The sequence below is a fragment of the Saccopteryx bilineata genome, chromosome 10, assembly GCF_036850765.1.
Source record: "Saccopteryx bilineata isolate mSacBil1 chromosome 10, mSacBil1_pri_phased_curated, whole genome shotgun sequence".
Taxonomy (NCBI): domain Eukaryota; kingdom Metazoa; phylum Chordata; class Mammalia; order Chiroptera; family Emballonuridae; genus Saccopteryx; species Saccopteryx bilineata.
In genome coordinates this window covers 14,461,191-14,484,749 of record NC_089499.1, presented here as the reverse complement: position 1 = coordinate 14,484,749, position 23,559 = coordinate 14,461,191, and the positions used below count along the sequence as shown (strand labels likewise).

The 23,559-nt window shown below is 50.6% G+C and overlaps 1 protein-coding gene across 1 annotated transcript in view; it reads left to right on the top strand.

Moving 5' to 3' along the window:
• ITGA9 (integrin subunit alpha 9) overlaps positions 1 to 23,559 on the top strand; it is a 348,465-nt gene that overhangs the window by 254,109 nt on the left and 70,797 nt on the right. The window contains exon 19 of the mRNA XM_066244543.1: positions 20,670 to 20,756. Within this exon, the coding sequence (XP_066100640.1) occupies positions 20,670 to 20,756 (87 nt within the window). The remainder of the gene's footprint in view (positions 1 to 20,669; positions 20,757 to 23,559) is intronic.

Sequence of the window (23,559 nt, the reverse complement as noted above, 5' to 3'; positions counted from 1 at the left end):
TGCATGTGCCCGACGGGATCCACCCAGCAGACCCACCAGGGGGCGATGCTCTGCCCATCTGGGGCGTTGCTCTGCTGCAACCAGAGCCATCCTAGCAACTGAGGCGGAGGCCATGGAGCCGTCAGTGCCCAAGCCAACTTTGCTCCAATGGAGCCCTGGCTGTAGGAGGGGAAGAGAGAGATAGAAAATAGAGGGGGAAGGGTGGAGAAGCAGATGGGCACTTCTCCTCTGTGCCTGTCCAGGAATCGAACCCGAAACTTCCACACGCCAGGCCGACGCTCTACTGCTGAGGCAAACAGCCAGGACCAGCTATCCCTTCTTGAGTGCTTCCTATTGCCTGGGGGGGGGGGGGGCTTAGGTAACTCCCAGGTGCCCTCATTGACAGTATCCATTACTGTAGCAAACTTCCCTCAAATGTAGTGGCTTAATACAACCACCATTGAGTACTGCTCCTGACTCTAGGAGTGGTTTTTCAGCTGTGGGCCCGGCTGGACTGCCCTTGGCTGACCTTGCTCAGGCGTCTGCGGTTAGCTGCCAGGTCAGCTGGGGCCCAGCTGTTGTCTGGAGCAGAGGCGGCAACAGAGCTATGCAGTCCCCATCCTCCAGCAGGCTAGCCCGGGCCCAGGGGCTCCAGCCGGGTTCCAAAGAGAGCAAATATACAGAAGTTCCAAGGACTCTTGAGATGAGGGCTGGATTGGGTGTAGCATCACTTTTGCTGCATTCTGTTGAGCGAGTCATGGGTCTCGCCCAGATTCAAGGAGGAAAAAATAAACTTCGCCTCCTGAGGGGCGGCACTGCGAAGAGCTGTGGGTACAAGGAGGGATGGAGAATGTCCGGGGGACAGCGTCATCTTCCCGCTGTGTCCTGAATTTGAGGATCCGACAGGGAGGGCGTGGAGTGCACCGCTGTGAGGTTTTGGAAAGTCTGGGTTGGGATGCAGGAGCCCAGTGTTTCCAAAGAACACTGGGTGAGAGTTCCATCCCGACACAAGGAGGAGGGAAAGATCCCCTCTGACTCTTCCTTGTGATAGAGAAACAAGGACAGCATTGTATTTACCGTTCCGCATTGATTTCTTCACAAATACTCACCACAGAGCTGTGCTGGGAGGGGAGGAACACACCCACAGCATGACAGGGACCACCTTAGGCACAGTCACCTTTGTCATCTCAGGGAAGACGCACGCGTGTTTAACCCCACGGAGTTGAAATGGTCATCTCCATTTTACAGAAGGGAAAACTCAGCTCAGAAAAATTGTGATTGGCTCAAGGTCACAGAGATTGTTAAGTGCTGGGATGGGACCTCCCATCTGTCTGATGACAAAGCTTCTCTGTTTGCCGTTCCGCCTCAAAATTAAGGACAGAGCCTGATCCCTGACAATCTTGGCAAGAGATAAATATTGTCCTCCCTCCCGAAACAGACAGAGAACAATAACACTTTGGAGGACAAGCTCAAGCTGCGGTGCCCGTGGGAGGGCACGTGGGTCCTGGGCGAGCAGGGTCCTCACCCGGACGCGGGGCAGAGTCGTTCTGGCTTCGGGGCATCCTCCAAGAGGCACTCTGAGGCCTGAGTGAAAGATGGATTCCTTATTTTGGAGTTGACCATCTAATCTACCAAACTGGAACACTTTGGGGCTTATTGGGGAGTGTTATTAATAATTAGCCCCATAAATTGGGACTGTCCCAGCCAAGTGAAATCCATGGTCACCCTACTTATGGCCCAAGTATAAAGAAGGCTTGGTGACTCGGCAGGCTCCCTGAAGTGGGCGTGAGGGGCAAGGCTCCGGCGTTGGGGCCAGAAGAGATGGGTCTTATTCTTCCTCCTCTCCCCGCTGTCTGACTCTGGGTCTCTGCTTGTCCATCTGCATAGCAGCCCTAACGATGGTGGGAGTTGGTGGGAGGCCTCAGGTCTTTTCCGCATGGGCCCCTCCAACAGGTGTCTTGAGTGTCCTCACAACATGGCGGCTGACTTTCCCCAGAGCAAAGCAGCCAGGAGAGCAAGAACTAGACAGTGACTCACCTGTTTATGGCCTTTTCACAGCAATCACAGAGCATTGCTTCTGCCACACTTTATTCTGTAGAAGAGAGTCACTAAGTCTGGCCCACATTCAAGGGCAAGGGAAGTAGACCCCACCTTTTGAAGGGAGAAGTATTAAGTAATTTGTGGCCATAGTGGAAAGCCGCTGTAGCTACCCGGGGTAGATTAGTTACAGACTTATAAGTTAAGTACTGTATGTAAAGTGGCCGCAGCAGTACTTGGCACTCATTAAAATCAGAAAGAACCCCTTGGCCCTCCGAGGTCCAGCGGCAACACTCCCAAATGCTCTGGGGCCCTGAGCACCCCTGCCAGACATGGACGAACTGAGTAGCCTTTACAGTTAAGGGCCCGAGGAAACTAGGGCACCTCTGAGGCCTCTCCAGATGTGTGCCATTCCTCTACGGCAGGGGTCCCCAAACTTTTTACACAGGGGGCCAGTTTACTCTCCCTCAGACCGTTGGAGGGCCGCCACATACAGTGCTCCTCTCATTGACCACCAATGAAAGAGGTGCCCCTTCTGGAAGTGTGGCGGGGGGCCAGATAAATGGCCTCAGGGGGCCTCATGCGGCCCGCGAGCCATAGTTTGGGGATGCCTGCTCTACGGGGTCCAGGTGGCAGAGGAACATCCTGGGTTTGGGTTGGACTTGCACACAAATCCTCCTAAATCAGTGGTAGTCAACCTGGTCCCTCCTGCCCACTAGGGGGCGTTCCAACTTTCATGGTGGGTGGTAGCGGAGCAACCGAAGTATAAATAAAAAGATAGATTTAACTATAGTAAGTTGTTTTATAAAGATTTATTCTGCCAGACTTAGCAAAAATCCGACATAAAGTACTTGGTAAGTAATTATTATTATATGCTTTCACTTGCTGTAACTCTGCTTTATAAATTTTATAAAGTAAAGTTACTTCCCTACTTGATAAATCACCATGACTGTGGAACCAGTGGGAGGTTAGAAAATGTTACTACTAACAGAGATACAAAAGTGGGCGGTAGGTATGAAAAGGTGGACTACCCCTGTCCTAAAACCTGATGAGAAACTCCCAGCCCTCCCCCTCCCCCACTTTGGTGGCTGGAACTGTGTGGCTGAGTGTCCTCCCCGCTCCGGGGACCTGGGCCCCAGAGCCGTAGCATGGAGGCCTTCTGGGGTCTGGACTCTTACTTCGTTTGCTTCTCAAAACCCTGGAAGGTAGATATTTGTATCTGTCTTGATTTGTATCTTGTTTGATTGCTTTTTGTGGCAAGCAATTGAAAACTCAACCCAGGGCCTGACCTGTGGTGGCGCAGTGGATAAAGCGTCAACCTGGAAATGCTGAGGTCGCCGGTTCAAAACCCTGGGCTTGCCTGGTTAAGGCACATATGGGAGTTGATGCTTCCTGCTCCTCCCCCCTCCCCTTCTCTCTCTCTCTCTCTCTTTCTCTCTCTCTCTCTCTCTCTATCTATCTATCTCTCCCCTCTCTATAATGAATAAATAAAATCTTTAAAAAATTTTAAAAAGAAAACTCAACCCAAATTGGCGAGGGCAGAAAGAGAACGTGTTGTTTTGCAAACCGGACAGACCTGGAGTAGGCTTCGTCCACAGCCTTGTTGTTGGGCTTCAGAAAGTTGTCCCCGTGTCCCTCTCTCCATCTCTGTCGGCTTCTCTTTCTTGTTTTGGCTTCATTCTCAGACAGGCTGCCCCCCCTCCCCCAGGGTGGCAGAATGGTTGCCAGTAATCTGATTTCACAAAAGGCCTAGCAGAAGTTTCACTGAGTGTCCCTGGTCTAATTGGTCTAAGCCCGTGTCACCCGCCCCAACCCCTAGGGGATGGGCGTCTGGTGGAGTGCCATCGATGGGCTGAGAGTGGGGAGGGGGCGGCTCCCCAGAGGGACTCTGTGGCGCTGGGTCATCGGAACGCTGGATGGATCTGCGTGGCGAGAAGCAATGACTTCTGCAGCGTTGCTAGCCCCGTTTACCAGCGTAGGGGTTGGGCTCAGCCGGCTGGCAACCAGAGCTGACAGGAGTTGAGAAATCTTGGTGTTCTTGCCCTGCTCATGGTGCTGAAGGAAGAGGCTCTCTCCACCCAGCCCTGACTTCTGAGCTCTGTAGGTCCCTGTTAAGTGTCTCCTTAAAACTCTCGGACGTGACCAGTGGCTCTAGAAGTGACGGAGTTCAAGCATCATTGGCCGGAGTTTAGTGGTATGGGATGGTGCCCCGCTGACCGGAATTTCTAGTTAGGAAAAACCCCTTGTCAGCAACCCCGGGACGGCGCACGCCCGTGGGGGCTGTGGTCGTCTGCAAGGCCCTGTGCCTTTCCCCTCGCACCTCTCAGTGCTGCCTCATCGTCGGGTGTCAACACGGTTCTTTCCCTCCGGGTCGCTCTTCCACAGGCAAAAACTCATCTGCTGAGGAGATGCAGGCTTGGTGCTCACGACAGAGAGGCCTCTGCCCTCCCCGCCCCTCTTCCTAGAAGGTTCCCGTGGAAGGGACAGGCTTGGGCCTCCGAATGCAGAGGAGGGCAGTGGATAGAGCCCCAGATGGAGGTGGGAGGAGGGCCTCCGATTCAGAAGACAAAAAACAAGCTCTGTCCCCAGATCAGCAGAAAGCCCGAGCTGTGAAACCGAGCTGGTTGGCAGTGGGGAAGGGGTCTGGGGGTGCTCCCACACCCCCTCGTGAAGTCACTGGAACAGGGCAGGAATCCGAACCTCGTGCCAAAGAAAACTCTCTGTGCTCTTTATGAAAAGCCTGTTGAGCTTTCTTCACGGAGAAGCAGCTGCCCGGTCTCACGGACGGGCACCCTGGCCACCAGCACGGGGTCTCCTGGCCATTTCTGAAGGGCTGAGGCCCCTCTGCTGGCCGTCACACTTTCTGTTTCTGTCTGGGCTAAGGACAGACGGGGGGGGGGGGGGGGGGCTTTCGGGCAATTGTGACGCCATTTGCATTTTCTATTTCTGGTTGGAAAACTTGACACAGACTAGAGTCTGTCACACAGCTTGAAATGCTGCGTGTGGAACGTTACCCTCCGCGCAGAAAGACCACCTGGGGACGCAGGCCTCTCTCTGCAGCCTGCCCAGGTGTGTCCACCATCCAGACGGTCACAGGGACGCAGCCTGCAGTAGAGGAAGGACAGGGACTGTGGGGCCAAACCGACCTGGGTTTGAATACCACTTCAGCCCCTTCGTAGCTGTGTAGACTTTGGCAAGCTGCTCAAGAGCTTGGGGCCTCGTTTTCCTCATCTGTAAAATGGGGATTCTGAGGCCCACCTCAGGATTAAATGGTGCTCGAGGGCTGGTCCTGAAAAGGCCCTCTCCGTGTGCGTCCATTTCCATCCCTCCTCCCCTTCGGTTCCCCACCGGCCACTCCTCACCGCGGCACCGTTATGAAGTTAGTTTCCTAGCTCTGTTTTTTCACGGGGGGTTGGAGGCAACCTGGAGAAAGGTGACACCTGGATGTCGTAGTGTCAGTGGGTGGCCTGTGAAGAGTTCCCTGTATCTGCACAGGGCCCTGTAGACTTCCTAGTGTGCTTGGAAGGAGCCACTCGGATGTCCACTTTGCTCAGCAGACCAAGGGTCCTATCTGGGGCCGTGTTCTAAGCCTCTGGATCACTGCCCCTCCAAGTGGGGGGTCTCCTGACACCAGCTTCCCCATCACCCGTGACCTGATCAGAAGGGCGTATTCACGGGCCCCTCCCCAGAACCCCTGCAGCAGGAAGTCTGGGGGTGAGTCCCAGCACCAGCGCTTCCTCACACCTCCGGGGGGCTCCGACGCGCAGCGGAGTCTGGGAACCGCTGTGCTGTGGGCGGGTTACCTCAGAGCAAAGGAAAGACAACCTCCTGTGCACGGTTCACCCTTCACCCTGATGGCCCCTTCGCAGACCGGGGTCTGTGAGCCAGTGTGGACTCGGGTTAGACTGCCGGACTCGAGTCCAAGCTCTGCTGTGGAGCTGCTGTGTGACCTTCACCTTCTCTTGGCCTCCCTACCGTCATCTGCAAAAACAGAGGGTCTAATACTTAATAACCTCATAGGGTTGTGGAGAGGCACAGGTCGGTTCATCCTAACAAAGGGCTTAGAGAAGTGTCTGCCATGTGGTCAGAGTTCCATATACTTAGCTCTGTCCTCTTAGTTTCCAGGCAGCCCAGCCAGGGTGTGAGGGTCTTATTCTGGGGGGTGGCTTTGAGCAGCAATGGCGGGTGGCAGAGCAAAGGAAACACTTTTGAGAAGTCCCTCTGTGGGGCCTAATAGCAACCACCACCATGGTGGCTGCTACCATAGAAACTCATTAAATCTTACAGCAAGCTCGTTGGGTGGCAATTACTGTGTTTACAGGGAGGTCCTTTGGTATCTGATAGAACTAAGATTTGAACCCAAGTCAGTTTGAAAAGAGTCAGCCCTGGCCGGTTGGCTCAGTGGCAGAGCATCTGCCCAACATGTAGATGTCCCAGGCTCGATTCCCAGTCAGGGCACACAGGAGAAGCAACCATCTGCTTCTCCACCCCTCCCCCTTTCCCCTTCTCTCTCTCTCTCTGTCTCTGTCTCTCTCTCTCTCTTTTCACCTCCCACAGCCATGGCTTGATTGGTTCAGCACGTCGGCCCTGGGCACTGAAGATGGCTTCGTGGAGCCTCCACCTCAGGTGCTAAAAATGGCTTGGTTATGATGGTAAAAATGGCTTGGCTGTGATGCTAAGAATGGCTTGGTCGTGAGCATGGCCCCAGATGGGGGTTGCCGGCTAGATCCTGGTTGGGGCACATGCGGGATTCTGTCTATTTCCCCTCCTCTCTCCTCTCACTTGGAAAAAGAAGAAAAAGAAAAGAAAGAAGTCATCATGCAATCACAAGTGGAGATGTTCCCAGGGTCCCAGTCCCTGCCCCTGGGAAGCTCTGTAGAGAGGACAGTGGCTTTCACCTTCGTTCAGAGCGCCTGCCTGGAGCCTGGTATGGACAGTGCGGGCGGCATCCTTCCCAGAGTGGACAAAGAGGAAATGCTTAGGCATGATAATTAAATGAGTCCATGTTTAAGAGGCACTTAAAGTGGATTACAATCAATGTGTAAGTCTTTACAGCCATCCTAGCTGTATCCTTAATGTTTGTTGGGTGGAATTCTTTACTTTAAAAGAGTCTGGTTTGCTTGGAACGGGCAGTCCCAGGGAAAGAGCTCGTCCCTGCATTGAGCGTTAGTGAGGACCAGAGGTTTCTGTATATTTGCTCAAGCCTGGAATTCTCCCACTGTTGCCAGGCCGGCGTCCCCCTACCTGAGGCACAGAGAGAGGAGGGAAGCTGTGTCTCTGAGGGTCTCTTTCTGCTCTCTCAGCCCGAGTTCCCTAGCATGAAATCCTGAGACAAGACATCATAGAGAAGGGACTTCCTAGGAAGTGTTCCCAGCAGAAACCAGGGCCATGGAGAAGGAGGCCAAGGGAGGGGTGGTGTCAAACTCTTCAGTGAGCGGAGTGTGAAGGGAGAAGGTGGGTAACTCTGCCACAGTCCCCAAGTCCCACCTCAGAGTGTCCCAGCCAGGGATGAGGCAGCTTGGTGAACAGTTCCCCCAGGGGGTGTGAGCTCCGAAGCTCTTCCATCCCTCCACGTTCGCAGGCAGAGAGGGTTCCTCCAGCAGCCTGGGGGCCGTCCTCCAAGAGAAGACACGCAGGTGCTAGCTGGGAAGTCAGTGTGCGTGGCTGTGGGTGCTGAAGAGCCCCAAGGACAAGGAGAGGCCCCCTGCATCGTGTGCCCATCCTGCCTGTGCCCTGCTGGCAGGGAAGTGGCCAGGACAAGGAGAGGCCACCTGCATTGTGTGCCCATCCTGCCTGCGCCCTGCTGGCAGGGAAGTGGCATGTGGTCAGTCTCGGCATCTGCAACAGAACTGAAAACCCAGGTAGGGGGCGGGCTGAAAGAGGGAAGGGGATTAAGAAGCACCGACTTCCGGTTATAAATAAGTCATGGGGATGTCATGTGCAGCATGAGAAATAGTCAATAATATCATTTAAAAAAAAAACAACAACATGGAAAGCAAGACAAGTGAAAACATTTTCAAAGGGGGAACAAAGAATGAACAGAGGGAGAGACACCGAGCAAAGGACAGATTGGAGACGGGAAATGCTGACCAGTTGATTACCTCTGCGGGGTCGGGGCATGGGAAGTCATGAATCCGTCAGTGTGTTCGTCTCTCCCCCACAAGCGGGCCAGCAGCTGACACAGTCATAAATCCAGTGTGTCCCAGCGAGTTCAGAACAAGCACACGGGGGCTCCGGCGATCTTAGGGACCTGCAGCTTTTCGTAAAGAACCATGAAAAAAAAAAAAAAAAAAACCATAAAATTTTTCACGAACAACTCAAGCAAGATTGAACTTCTAACCTAACTGTTAAAACAACCTAAAGCAACCCTTGCTCCTTGTACATGCAAGTCATGTTAAACAACTAGCCAGTTCACTGCAAATGTTGAAAGCAAATATGGGGAAAACTGAGGCTAATCCTGGGACACCAAGCCCATCTCCCCGTGTTGATCTTGAAAGCACAGGAAGGACACACCGTCTAGCATTAAAGTTATTGCAGTGGGTCCTTCTGGACGGAGTGCTCTCAGGTTAGTTTGCAGCAGTCCCCCGGGGGCGTTGGTCCTCCAGGCCCTTGGCATCTGGGCTTCCCTCGCTGCGGGCACTGAGCATCCTGAGCACCAGCCTCGCGCCCTTGTTTGTCCTCATGGTCACTTTCCTGACGGTTGAGCCTTCGCTGGTATATGTTTCTCTTTTAGTTCAGCTGCAAGGCAACGACTCTATGTCTGGCCTTTTTTTTTTTTTTTTTTAATTTATTGACTTTTGAGAGAGAGGAAAGAAGAGAGAGACAGAAACATTGGTCTGTTCCTGTATGTGCCCTGATCGGGGATCCAACCAACAACCTCTGTGCCTTGAAGCGATCTATGTCTGGTCTTTAATAGAAGAGGTTGCTTGAGACGGGGAGATACTTGTGTACTTCCATGCCGGGCAGGTGAGATTAGTCCAGTATTAGCTGTTGAATAAAATAATAACAGAGCCCAAGTCCTACACTCGCCGCAGGGACCTGTACTCAGCCGTTTAGTCTGGTAGATACTGTTCTGAATAAAAGGACCCTCAGCTAGATCTTGCTGTATTATAAATGGTGTGTGTGTATTTTTTTTTTTTTTTGCTATTATTTGTAATACCTTTCGATCTATGTGTTCGAATGATGAACTAAATCTTCCCACCCAAGTCTGCACTGGTATGACTCCCTGGTGCATCACTCACTTTGTCCCATCTTAGATTCCGTCATTAAAGAACTTGTAGATTTTTTTTTTGGTTTTTTTTTAGCCAATTAAAAGGAAAGGTGAAGCAATAGTAATGATAGTGAGTTGCGGAATAGGACTCACAGGGGTGAGCTTGGTGGGAAGCTAAGCTTCTCTTGTCAAGGGAGATTGGTTTCGACCCTTCGAGCCACCTCGCCCAGGCACTTATCACACAGGAGTGTCCGGAAAGATGTCTGTCCTGAAACAGCTCAGTCTGTCTCTCTCCTCCCGGGCTGGGAACACCCCCCTTGGAAACAGCGGGGACTCTATTGTGAAGGCATGTGGTCCAATAAAGGACACTGAGGCTGCTCAATAAATAATTATGAATTGAGGGAATGAACAAAGGAATGTAAGATGTAACAGAAAACATACGTGTCTTATACATAAGCAGTATTCTGCGGAAGCTGTTTCCCATTTGAGGCGAAATAAGAAACACTTGCTGAATGAATGGATGCTCTTCTGCCGGGGCAGCAGGAGGGGGCGCCGGGGCTCTCTAGGGTTGTCTCTCTGTGTCACTGCCCCGGGGCCATAGTCTGCAGTCTGCAGGCTCCAGTCTGAGGACTCAAAGGCAGGGAGGGCCATAATGTCCAGTATCCTGTCCTCATCAAAGTTAGAACCCCAGGAAGGCACTTCTTGTACACTCTGGGTCTCAGTTTCCTAATCTCCAAAATGACAATAACTGTCCTAGCCGTTGGGGCCAGTGCTTCAAAGGCTGGTGCAGAACGCTCAGATTATTCAAAGTCCAGATTCCCTGACCCACCCGCTGCTCTAAAGAACCTTACTCTGGAGCAGGGGTCGTCAAACTTTTTATAAAAACCACCCACTTTTGCAGTGCTGGTCAACCTGGTCCCTACCGCCCACTAGTGGGTGGTCCAGCTTTCATGGTGGGCCAATCACAGCGCTGTTTGGTTGCGCGGTAGGGACCAGGTTGACCAGCACTGCAAAAGTGGGCGGTTTTTATAAAAAGTTTGAAGACCCCTGCTGGGGCATGCAACCTGCTTCTTTAATAATGATTTTAATGTGACCTAATGTTGAAGGATTCCTAACTTGGGAACCACCCAGGGAGCTTTCAGAGAATGCTTGCCCGGGCACTGCGCTTTGATTCAGTGGGTCCACAGTGGGGTTTCCATCTGGGTCTTCTTAGCCAAACTTCCCACAGAGCCATCCTACTCCAGCACCATTACACAAATTGGAGAGAAGTGCCCCCTGTGGTGGTCCAGAGCCTTCTGCCGGGGTGCAGGGTTTGGCGAGAGCTGCCTGAGCTGGGTCTCAGCCCCTCTACCCCCTCAGCCAGGTCTCTTGGGCCGTGAACAGCCCGCAAAGCTGTGCATGGTATCCCCGGCTCCCGGACGGTGAGAGTGTAGTGCTCATTCCCAGTGAGGAATCAGTCAATAACCTTGGAAGCAAAAAACGTACAAAGTCCAGCAGATCCTTGAGTAACACCGCTTCCCTCAACATTTCCTTCTGATGCTGATGAACTGGTGTTGGAACTGAACCCTCCTTCATATCATTTAGCTTACGGTACAGCTGGTATGGTTGCTTTAAGTCGGTGACATAACGTGAGGATCTACTGTAGCGTGTTCATCGCGGGACAGCTGAGAGCAGAGCTTCCACCGGGAGGCTGCTTTGCGCCGGTCTAGGTGGAAGGAGCTGGGAGCTGATCTGTTGTAGCAGCAAGGAAAGAGAAAGGAGGGAGGAATTATCCTAAAACAGGACACTGGTACTTTAAGGAGAGGCTCGAGATGCGTCCAGATGTAGCAAAGTGGGTGTGCCAAGCAGAGTGAAGCAATTAGAAGCAGCCGCCCACTGAGACAGGGCACCGTAAGCCCACAGCGTGCTCAGGGGAGTCATGGCCCAGGGGTGCTGGACCCGGGAGAGGTGTCTTCATCTGGGGCCAGCGGAGGTACATTGGTAGCAGCCTCCAGCCTCTGTTCTCGGTCCCCAGCTTCGCCACCCCAGTTGTTTCTGCAGAGGAGAGGGGATGGGGACGGATGCTGTCGATCCATCATTCCCTCCACCCTCCCTGGTGACCACCGGGGACAGTGCCTCCACAGGCTGAGGCCTGCCCGTGTCTCTGCATGGAGTCCCCCTTGGGTCCGGCAGTCTGCTGCACTCAGGCACCGAGGGGGCTGGAAGCACAGGATAATCATTGTCCTTTGAACAGCTCTCAACCAAGAGGCAGGTATTGAAAGGTTAGCTGCCTGTCTCCCCGGTTGGTGGCGCTCTTCCCCCACTCCCTCACGGAGGGCCCTGAGGTCACCTTCCAAACGCACTACTGTTACTTCACTCCTTGCCCCCAGAGGCCGCCCAGATAAGGATCATGTGGATGGACAGGTCACCATCTGCAGAAACATCTCTCCTCACATAGACAGTAGCCTTCAAATAGCATCAGCAGTGGATATATTTTTTCTGGAGGGCAGAGAGCATGAGGAAGGTGGTCTCCGTGGTTGACAGCCAGTTTCCCACGTGGGAAGGCTCGGTGAGGCGGGACAGCGCTCCTCCACTGGTCATTTCCCAGAGGCTGCCTGGTGCTCTTGTTAGAGTACAGATTCTGGTTCAGCAGGGCCGGGGCAGGGCCTGAGAATCCGCATGGATGCAGGCTCCCGAGGGGGGCCGATGCCGCCGGTCCAGGGACCCGCAGCAAGCGGCAACACGCTTCACAAGTGAGTTCTGAGCGGGCAGGCCTGTAAGTGGGCTTGTCGGTGGATGCAACTCCACTGTGAGTCCATTTCTAGTGTCGAGATTCCTGGCCAAGACTTTCATGAGCACACTTGACTCCTACACAACCTTCCCATCCAAACACCACCCAGAAATTGTTTTCAATGCCACGATGTTAAATTCTTTCCAGTCATTTCAGCCGAGGTCCCCACCTTATTTTCTTCAGTCAAGCCTGCAGGGCAAAGGGAAAAAGTGATAGAAAACCGAAATAACTTGATCCATGAAATGGAATTCAACTTTGAATTCTTAAGTTTGTTGATCAAGAATTTGTAGGCTCTGGGAAACATGTATTTTTTTTTTTTTTTTTTAATCTTGGGATGGAAATCGTTTTGGGTGTTTTTTTTTTAAATCTAAAAATAAGTTAGTTGCCTCTATGTAACAGGAAGAAAAGCTCCCTGGATGAAAATCAAATACTCAGGCTTTTAGGAGGCATGTCTTGTCTTTTTGTTTGGGCTCTTCAATTAGGGCTGCTTGGATGATTGACTGACTGATCAATTGACTGATTGCTTGATTTTTATTTGTTTAGATTCTCAAGTTCATATTCCTGTGGTCCCGAAGCGGGCAAACCACCAGCATTTGGGAAAGTGTTTTTATTTGTTTTCACTTTGAGAAAATAGAAAGATTAGCTCTAAACGGGGGTTAATGAAATGTACCAAAGGAGCAATGTGTTACAGGAACGCGATAGCTGATTCAAGTGATTTCTAGTTTGTATTGGTTTTTAAAATATAAGATTGTTTGTATTTATCTGAAAGCTTTCTAAGCACTTCTTCCCCCCTATGTGTCCCCCTGATGACTGTTCGGGAGAAGAAGAGAACCCCTGTCCCCAGGCCGCTTCTCCTGGCCTGTGGCTGGCACGGCTTGTTTAAAGGGGACTTGGGGCCTGACCTGTGGTGGCGCAGTGGATAAAGCGTCGACCTGGAAATGCTGAGGTTGCCCGTTCGAAACCCTGGGCTTGCCCGGTCAAGGCACATATGGGAGTTGATGCTTCCAGCTCCTCCCCCCCTTCTCTCTCTCTGTCTCTCCTCTCTCTGTCTCTCTCTCTCTGTCTCTCCCTGTCCTCTCTAAAATAAATAAATAAATAAATAAATAAATAAATAAATAAATAAAACAAACTTTAAAGGGGATTTGGTCCTAACAGCTATGTGGTTTCTCTCCCCAGCAGTTGTCCTCGCTCTACCTGCCTCTTGCTTCACTTTCTCAAGCTTGGAAAGAACAAACCCAGAATAGTCTGGGCCTTTGCTTCCAAATGGGCGTTTTGACGAACTTTAAGGGAGGAACCTGCTTCTCCAAGTGTCCCCCCCCCCCATGTGTGGAGAATCACCTCTGTTGTTCAGTTGCCAGCTCCTAACTGGCAGAAGGTCTGGAACCGCTGCCCCGGCCTTGCCCGGCCCCCAGCCGTCCTTGGATCTGTACCAGAGTCACTGTGTGCTCCAAGTTCATGGGGTCTCTGGTCCCGACCTGGTCAGGCTCTGTGTCTGCGGATTCTTTGGGGGAGGCGGGCAAGGGGACCTGTTTTTCCTGGTTTGGTGTTCCCCCACCCCAAACCTACTCTGACCCGTTCTTTGGTGGCCAGACAAGAAACCCTGGGCAGGCGCTATGAACTTCTTTGTGTTCTACTTCCTTCCTTGTAAAATGGGCGTAAAAAGAGAAGCTACCACAGAGGAGCCGCCTGGCACGGCACGCCATCGGCATTGCCGAGTCGGGGCCATCTGGGTGTCACGTGTTTGTGACCATCAGCACTCGGGGGACAGCCGCAGTCCCAGGAGGCAGGTCTTATGACTTCATCTTACAGGTGAGAGAGCGGAGGCTTGGAGAAAGGATAGTTAATTTGCCTGATGACATACAGATGTTGCAGATCTGAGCCAATGATCAAAAGTTGGGACACAGATGCCAAAGCATGTGCCTTTTTTTATGCTGCCGGTTCATGAGGTGTTTGTTCATTGGTAAGAATTTCATGGGCCTTGTCCCAAAGGATTCCCTTCTGGGAACAGAACTGGTTTTTTGTTGGTTTTTTTTTGTTGTTGGGGTTTTATTTTCTGGTGAGGCTCAGGCTGAGTCATCGTTGAGTCGCGCCAACAAAGTATTTCCTAGGAATAAACTCTCCTGTTAACTCACTAGGCCAGGTTACGGGGGGCTCCTGCTCACCTCTGACTCCTCTGCCGATTAGGGAACTTGGCCTAAAATGCTTCCAGAATTCATCTGAACGCTCCGTTAACTGACTTAACACGGAGGCATCTCTTACCAGTTCACAGGGGTCACCTGGCAGGCCTGGAGGAGGAAGAGGGTCTTAGACCCAACACCAAACAGCTATTCTGGCAGCTGGACGTGGACACATCAGAGTCATCTTCAGCCTGACAAACTCACGTAGGAAGTGGAAAGTGGGAAAGCAGATTTCAAACTCGCCTTGGGTGCTGAGCGTACGAGCCCAGGACGAGATTTCACTGCTCTCCAAAGCGCACTGTGGAGGTGGTCAGATAAAACCTCACTCCACAGTGAAACCGAACACTGTGTGATCGGGAGGGAGGGGACTCGAGGGCCGCAGAGGCCCCCTAACCTCATTATCTGGTTCATCCTGCCAACCACACCGCACGTTACAAACAGGGCCGGAGCTGGGCTCCGCCGGCCGTGCTCCTGGGGCCAGGACGGCCGAGGTATGTCTGGAAAAGAGAGGGACTCTGCCAAGGCAAGCATCTCCCCTGCCAGGCAGACCGGCACATGAGCTGCTTCTTGCCGTCCCTTCCTCTGCATCCCTGATGAGCCAAGGCCCATTCGTGGTGCAAGCCCAAGCACAGGGGCTACTGAGTGCGCGGCTCCGTGCCAGGCCCCGAGACGACAGACGTGAATGTGCACAAACCAAGCTTTTCATTATGATGTTCCTCCCCCACAAGAAAAAATGTTAATTGACATTTTCTTGATCCCAAGAGTAATGTATGTTGGTTAAACACTGGAAAAAAAAAAAAAAAAAAAGGTTTTTTTTTTTTTGTTTTTTTTTTTTAATTGAATCACTTATCCCCTTCAGGGAGAAACCCTAATAGCATATTATAGTATTGGATGTCCTTGCTAGCCAAGGAGGAGGGGCTGGGGAAAAGGCCAGATATGTGTATCTTCTTAAAATAGAATCCAGAATTTCTTAGTAAAAATTGGGTTTTTTTTTCAGTTTTGATCAGAACTTTACTTGAAAAATGAAACTAAAAATTCTGAAGATAAGTTTCTATTGCCCTCCACTTAACAGCTTTTGTAACATTGTGGTGATAATCGTCAGGGATCGCTAGAGTGACCCAAGGCAAGAACTCACTTGGCTTTCTTGTATCTTTCAAATAACACTGGATCAGGTTCTGAAACAAAAGAAGGAATTGAGGGCTGGAGGGGAAGCTTTTGGAGATGAATATCCCTACTATGTCTTAAAGTGACATTTTTTTCCCCTTCATATTTTGCCCTTTTTTTTTTTCTTTTAAGCACAATCATAAAAAAAAAAACGATGTTTACAATGGTATGCTTTTCCCAAGGGCTCTCTTGATTCTTTTTTATTTAAATCCATATCTTTTGAAGCAGCATAACGTGTTATCATCCAGGGGGGAAAAATCTTGATTTTCCTGACAGTGAACCAATCTAATGCTGCCCGATCTTAGATTTCGCTCTGGCTTTCAGTGGTGTGAGCAGTCTTCCAACATGACTTTCGTTGATTTCATGAAAGCCTGATTTTAGTTTTACTCGGTGGTAGACTATAAATCTGTATATGAATCGGATGAACAGAAGTCTGCACTGTCTGGCAGCCAAGGACAAAGTATAGACGAGCCCCACCGGCCTGCAATCCCAGTGCGCTGAGGGCTGGCAAGTTCTCTAGGCTAAAGTGGGTGTCAGCAAAGACTGGGATCTGGAAGGAACCAGACCCAGGAGAAGCCTGGTCCCTGGGATCTCCCCCGTATAACCGCCTGGTGGGCACCAGTTGCCAGGCAGAGAGATAAGACGCCATCCCCAAAAGAGCACTTTCCACGGAGGTCGCCTGAAGCAGGGTAAGTTTAGCCACATCTCCCAGAATTCATTTTTTTGAAGCTTCGCTGGGTCTTTCTGTGCCTGCGGTGTGCCTGCCTGGTGACTGTAGCATCCACCGGGTATGAGAACAAACGTCGGAGACCTTCAGGAGTTAAGATGTTACTTTATTGGCTGGTTTAACCTGCGCAGGGGCGAACTCCCGAGATGTCCCGAGACACCGTGCCCACAAGGAGCTGCAAATGGGAGCCGCGCCTGGAGCTTACAGTCAGGCCCTTATATATCCTAAGTGAGCAAGCATAATACAGAAGCAAATGTGACAGTTTAGCTATTGGCTAGGGAGGTCACACGCAGCATAGCAACAGGGGCCGGCATAGCAACAGGGGCCGGTTTTAGCTTAGTGGCGAATTTCAAACCTAAACTTCTGAGAAGGGTCTCTGACCTTCTTTGTTCCCAGCCTCACAGGAGCCATATCAGCACTTACTGTTCCTTCAGTAGTTACACTCTTTGGTAGCCCCAGTACTCCCTGAATCTAACAGTGACCAAGGGGGTCCATGGCTTCATCCTGACCCTGGCCTGGAAGGTTTATACCTGGGGATGATCTGAAACCAGAACAAAGGGGGCGCAGCTACTTCTTTGAGGGCAGGTGCTCCCCTGATGGGGAACTACGCAGATTTTATAAATTGCGATCACGAACGTTTTCTCTCAGGGCTCGTATGGATTTAAACAAGAGATATCAGCTTGGGCGCGGCCCCTTCTATTGCCGCCCCCCACCTGGGAGCACAGGCCCCGCACTTCCCGGCGGCTGTCATTCCCCGAGCCTTGTCTGGAACGAGTCTTATCTGAGGTCAGCTTTATTAGAAGCAGGACCTGAGATAGAGGTTCCTGCGTCCAGTGATTTGTCGGGGTGATGCTCCTGGGAGAAGGGGCAGGTCGGGAGCAGGATGGAGCAGAGGAGGGAGTCACATGGAACCGTGCCCTCAGCTGGAGCCTGTTGGGCCAATTCCCTTGGGGTCTGTGGATCATGAGTGGCCTAGCAGAGCTGGTCTCACCTGAAGGCAGACGGGTAGCCTTTTGTACCCGTGTCAGTGGTAGGCTGCCGAATGCTGATGGGGAGGGAGGGCGTTGGGACCTCCCAGGTGCAGCTGCAGTAGGAGAGCAGGGCTAAGAATTAGAAAATCGTTTGGTCAGGGTGGTTGAAATAGCCACAGGAGGGCTGTCCTGGTGTTGAGAGGTGGCAGGAGGGTGACCCATGACAACCGGCCGGTGGCATCATCCAGGAGCGCTGAGTCGGGAACCAGACACGGAGCACGCGCCTTCCTGGAGAAGTCTCTGCTTGTCATCCTGTTTGCTCATTGCCACCCCGATCCGCCGAGAATTTTTACAATTTCTATTAGACTAAGTGAAGAAGAGACTGGGAATAATGTATATAGTAAAGGCTGGTTTAAATGTTATTTTCTCCTATTTTGGGATGAACGAAAATAAAGTCATTCAGCTGCTCTTGAAGAACCCAAAGCAGTCTCCGCTAAAGCTAAGTAAACTGAGGGTTCCGTCAAGTTCCAGAGTCAATTTCTGAAGCCACCGTCACCCCTTCACACACATGCAAAAACTGAGGAAGCCTTCGGGGCAGTAAATCCTCAAGAACAGATAGGCCTTTGACTTAAATTGAAAACCTCTTTCCTGGCTTGAAAGGGATTTCCAGTGAGTTATTAAGCTTCACAAAAGGAGTTCAGAACTGGGTTGAGTAATCACACAGTTTATATACGTGCTGGGACGCTCTTGAGGGTAATTACACCCGGATGACAGACGTGAACCAGGACTGCCCCAGGGAAACCGAGTGTTAAGGTCACCCTAGCCTTGGGCTCACTGTCCCTGAGGTCCACAGGCTAATTAGTTAGGATTTAGAGTAGTATCAACTTGGGCTAATTATGGACATTGCTTCTGAGGTGAGGAATATGAGGAAGAGGATGATGCCCAAAGGCCACCCATCATTAGGACCAGACTTTGGGACATGGCAGGTCTGGAGGCAACATTTGAGAAAGTATTCTCTGGTTTTCCTTATTGAAAGTGCCAACACATGTCCGCTAGGCTCTCAGAGCAGCCCCGCGCCCTGCCATGTCCGTGGCTGTTTCTCTGCTGGGAGATCTTCCCCTTCTAGTCCCTGAGCTCTTCAGGTTCAGGGACAACATCCTTCCGACTAGTGTTCTCAGCGCTGATCGTGGTAGACGGTCGGAATGACTCAGCTCCCCAGGGGGGATGCCCGGGGCCCAGGGTCCGTTCTGAATCCTGCACCATATCCGTATCACGTGTGTGAACTTACCACCTGTGAGTGTTTGGGGGCTATGATGGATGAAGAAGAGCTTGGATGGAGGGAGGACTGGAGGAAAGGTTGTCCTGACAGTGGGAACAACTTTCGCAGAGGTGTGGAAACGATACCGGGGAAGGATGTTTGTGGAACAGTAATATATAATATGTGCTCCGTGGGGCAAGGAGACGATAACAGAAAAAGTACGAGCTGAAATGGAGAACAGCATTCGGATTTTGAAGCGTTAGTCTGTTTGCAGTGGAGAGAGGCAATGTCTCAAGAAGGTCCCTCAGGCAGCCTGCAGGATGGACCAGAGAAAGGCAAGCTTGGAGCTGTGGCTCCCGAACACCGTGCCGTAGCATCACTCACTGAGCGCGTTTCCTAGGCCCTGCAATCTCTGAGTCAACCCAGCTGTCTACTCAGAGACCCCCGGGGTGGGGTGGGGTGGGGGTAGGGGGGTAGCCCAGGAATCTGTGTTTTTTTAAGATGCTCCCACACTGATTGTAATGCAGGGGATCCTGAGTCCGTGTGAGGAACGCTAAGGTCACCAAGAGCCATAGAAAATGTATCATCACCCAGATCAGTGATCTCCAAGATTGGATACTAAAAAGATAGCGCGTTTCCTTTTATGTTTCTATATCTCCTTTTTTTTTTTTTTTTTTTTTTTTTTTTGCTTCATTAAATGCCCAGCTCCTTGAATTTTTACAATGATCATACCCGAAAATATTCCCATCACCCAAGGAACCCCTCCCAGTTGCTATCTTGATTTCTGACCCCGAGGATTAGTTACTCTCTTATCGTTTGTACTTTTTGTGTGTTTGATAATGTCCATAATGTATTAGTACAGTAGTGTGTGTAAGTCATTTATAACTGAGTTGGTATATTAGTAAAGGGTCACATTTTGTGCCCCTGATTGGACACGATCGATTTTTGCATTTTACTTATCTAAAGGACCGGACCAGTTGGTCTGAACGGAGGTGTGGTTCTCGGAAATTGGGGCAGGACACACGGGCAGCATTTCAGAGCCGGATCCACACAAGCTGGTTCCTTTTGGCCACCACTGTGCGGAACAGGGACGGAGACAGGATTTAGAGTCAGCCAAGGATGATCCTGGGGAAGTCACAGCGCCTCATTGAACGTCAGTGTCCCGGTCCCCAGACACTCGGCACAGTGCTGGCTCTGCCCGGAGCCTTTCCTTCTGCAGAGTCCGCCAACGTTCCGACTGCCCTGGGAAGGCTTCGTTTGCTTCAGGGACTTGGAGAAGCTGTGGGGATCGTCAGGAAAGAGCCTCCTGGCTTTCCTTTGATCTTGGTTGTAAACCACATGTTCCCGTGGAAAGACAGCTGCTCCCTGTGCCTCTCTCCTGGTTCTCTGGTGCTGCCAAACGTGGAGTCCCTCGCGGGCCAGCTACACTGGGCAACTTCTCCTTGCCCTTGACCGACGCCCCACCCTGGGGAGGCTTGCAGGGGAGCAGTTCAGCCCTGCTGGCTTCTTCCCGCTGTAGAAAGAATCCCTGTGTTTCCATTGGTGTGATTTTCTTAGAGTTTGACTCTTCTTGGAAAAGTCAAGCAGTCTCTTTGTAAGAGACTTCTTAAAATTCTTAAAGCATGAATAGTTGCGTTGCATTTTATTTTTTTTATAAAATTATTTTTATTTCTTTATTCATTTTAGAGAAGAGAGACAGAGAGATAAGCATAGAGATAGAGATAGAGAGAGGGGGGGAGAGAGAGAGAGAGAGAGAGAGAGAGAGAGAGAGAGAGAGAAAGAAGGGGGAGGAGCAGGAAGCATCAATTCCCATATGTGCCTTGACCAGGCAAGCCCAGGGTTTTGAACCGGCGACCTCAGCATTTCAGGTTGATACTTGATCTGCGCCACCACAGGTCAGGCGCATTTTATTTTTTAAGTAAAAAAAATCACAGGCCCTGGCTGGCTGGCTCAGTGATAGATAGCAAGATCTTGGAAAGCAGGATTAGGGTGTGGGCTTAGGAGAAAGGGGCCAGAAAGACAACTTGGTTGCCTTTTCATCCAGACCTTAGGCAGCGTCCAGCTCACATGTGGCCCGGTCCAGTTTACCAGGAGAGCGCAGGGGTTCAGAGCCCGAGTGTTAGTTAAGAAGGAAGAGTGGTTTTGTCCTCTGCACCTGTCTTCCCAGGGAAGCCCCGGGCAGGGCGGGCAGCCAGAGGAGGTCTGGGACTCAGAGGACCCTCGTCCCACTGCAGCCAGCAGTGGCCGCGGCCTGCACACCGCCCTGGAGGCCGACTGTGTCTGCGGCAGTCTCCACCTGCCTCCCTGAGGCCACTGCCATACATCTGTCTTCCTGCAGCCAGCCCATCTAGGGGTGCTTTTTTATTTGTTTTTCAGGAGGAAATGGGCATTTCCTGTGAACTGCTGGAACCGGACTTCCTCAAATGCAGCGTGGGATTTCCTTTCATGAGGTCGAAGTCGCGGGTAAGGGACAGAAACGGAGCCCTTGCTGGGGAGCAACCCCCAGGCCTTCCCACCAGCCTTGGACTCCACCAGCTGCCTCCCCCAGGGTTTCCTGCTGCAGGAGCTGGGGTGCACGCTCCTGTCCACGGCCGTCTCCTCCAAGCATACCGTGCCACGGGTCTTTCTCTTTGATCCACGTGGCATGCCACAAATGTGAGAGATACAACACGGCCTTCACATTTTGGCAAGCAGCATCTGGTTGGTCTACTTGAAATATTTTCTTTTTCTGGGACATTGCATTCCACTTTGAGTCCCTGAGACAACATAGGAAAGGCTGTGTGGGTGGTCTGGGCTAGTGACCTATAGTCCCGACTGCCCTGGCAACTCACAGTCTCTTTGTAAGAGACTTCTTAAAGCATGAATAGTTGTGTTGCATTTTTTCTTTTATAAAATTATTTTTATTTTTTTATTCATTTTAGAGAAGAGAGACAGAGAGATAGACATAGAGATAGAGATAGAGAGAGGGAGAGAGAGAGAGAGAGAGAAGGGGGAGAAGCAGGAAGCATCAACTCCCATATGTGCCTTGACCAGGCAAGCCCAGGGTTTTGAACCGGTGACCTCAGCATTTCAGGTCAATGCTTGATCCACTGCACCACCACAGGTCAGGCGCATTTTATTTTTTAAGTAAAAAAAAATTACAGGCCCTGGCTAGTTGGCTCAGTGATAGAGCGTTGGACCAGTGTGTGGATGTCCCAGGTTCGATTCCTGGCCAGGGCACACAGAAGCAGCAACCATCTGCTTCTCGACCCCTTCCCCTTCTTTCTCTCTCTTTCTCTGTCTCTCCTCTTCCCACAGCTATGGCTTGATTGATTCGAGCAAGTTGGCCTCGGGCATTGAGGATGGCTCCATGGCCTTTGCCTCAGGCGCTAAAAAATTGGTTCCATTGCTGAACAATGGATCAGTGGCTCCAGATGGACAGAGCATCAACCCCTAGTGGGCTTGCTGGGAGAATCCTGGTTGGGGTGCATGTGGGAGTCTGTCTCTGCCTCCTCCCCTCTCACTGAAATATAAAAAAATTAAAATAAAATAAAAATTACACTCACTTTGGTATTTATAAGGAGCTGAATTTTCTGAGCTCAAACAATAACATGACACGGATGTTCACGGAGCGTTCTAGCACGTGCCATCGTTATGAGCAGATGCAAAGATTTGTAGAAGGTACAGTTTTTGAGGCACACCTGGAATCTAAAAGACCAAGCTTGCCTTGGCCTGCCTATGACACGGGAGCTGAAATGGGAGCTGTCTTCCCTGCTGGGATTTGAAGGAAAGTTCATATTCCTTTGTCTACTTTTCTTTTTCGCCTACAATAAATGAAAAGTTTAATCCTTCTCTCCTGCCTCTGTCATAGAATCGGATCAGTGGCGGGATTCAGCCGGTTCGCACTAGTTCAACAGAACCAATCCCTAATTTTTTGTTGAGTTCTGGGAACCAGGTGTTAAAATGGCACTTGTATCAGAGTTCTCTCTAACGTGGGCACCTGAGCAGCCGCTCAATGTGGAAATCACAAATTGACATTCCTTACTCCTTTTTAATGTTCATGTGCGCAACAGCGTGTTCTCAGCGCCCGTAGTCATGTTCATTCCAGCCAAAGATGAAAAAAATTGCAAGTGAGGATGCCAGTCAAGAAGCAATATAGAAATATCTTAATTAACAGTATTATTGTTTTTTGTCAGGTATTATTTAATATTTTTTATTAATATTTTTAAAATCCTACAGTCTAGTTTTGTATACCTCTTTTATTTTTATTTAAGTATTAAATGCATGAAATAATAAACTACTTTTGGTATATATTTTTTTATACTTAATCTGTCATAAGGACAGAGAACCGGTTGTTAAATTATTTGAATCCCACCACTGAATCAGATCGTTTTTAATCTCTAAGACTTATTGGTCCCAGTATGTGGTAGCTGTTATGTAAACTAATTTTTGAAAATGTTACAGTGAGAAAGAAGATTGGCTCATTTCTTTAAAAAAAAAAATCACTTTAACCTGTCAGCCTCCTTGAACACAGCTGCTCCAAACCGCTGTGGCTCTTCCGTCGTGATTCCCGAGCCTTTGCCTGGCTCTCTCTTTCTCCTCTGCCCGCACTCATCCCAGGGGGCAGAAAGCCTCCAGGCGGCGGCCCTGAGAAAAGGGATTCCCAGTAGCTGGCAGGAAGCAGGCCCAGTCCTGTTAGACTCCAAGGAGGATGAGGAGGACCCTGAACCTTGGGCATCGTTGCCTTTAGTAACATAACGTGGTACACACCACACACAAATGAACTGACACCTGAAGAGCCACAGAAAACGGACTTCACTGAAAAATTTCAACAGTTGCCATTTTATTATAGCATTCAGTCTACATCCCAACTCAGGCCTAAGGTGTGTTTTACTAGTTTTTTAGTCTAAAGATTATTTTAAAAGGAGACTTGGTATCATCACTGTCACAAATAGATCCAGGATCTACCTGCCCATAAAGAGAAGGTAGACATAACGATAAAAGAGATGTTGAAATCTGGGGCATTAAATTTTGTCAAAATTCATTAACTGTCATAATAGTCAGAAAGCCAACGGAAGTGTGAATGTTGGACCATGAACGCTTCTTCCTCCCTGCACTGCCTCGACCTTCCTCCCACCATATAGATCAGGGGTCCTCAAACTACGGCCCGCAGGCCGCCTGAGGCCATTTATCCGGCCCCCTACCGCACTTCCGGAAGGGGCACCTCTTTCATTGGTGGTCAGTGAGAGGAGCATAGTTCCCATTGAAATACTGGTCAGTTTGTTGA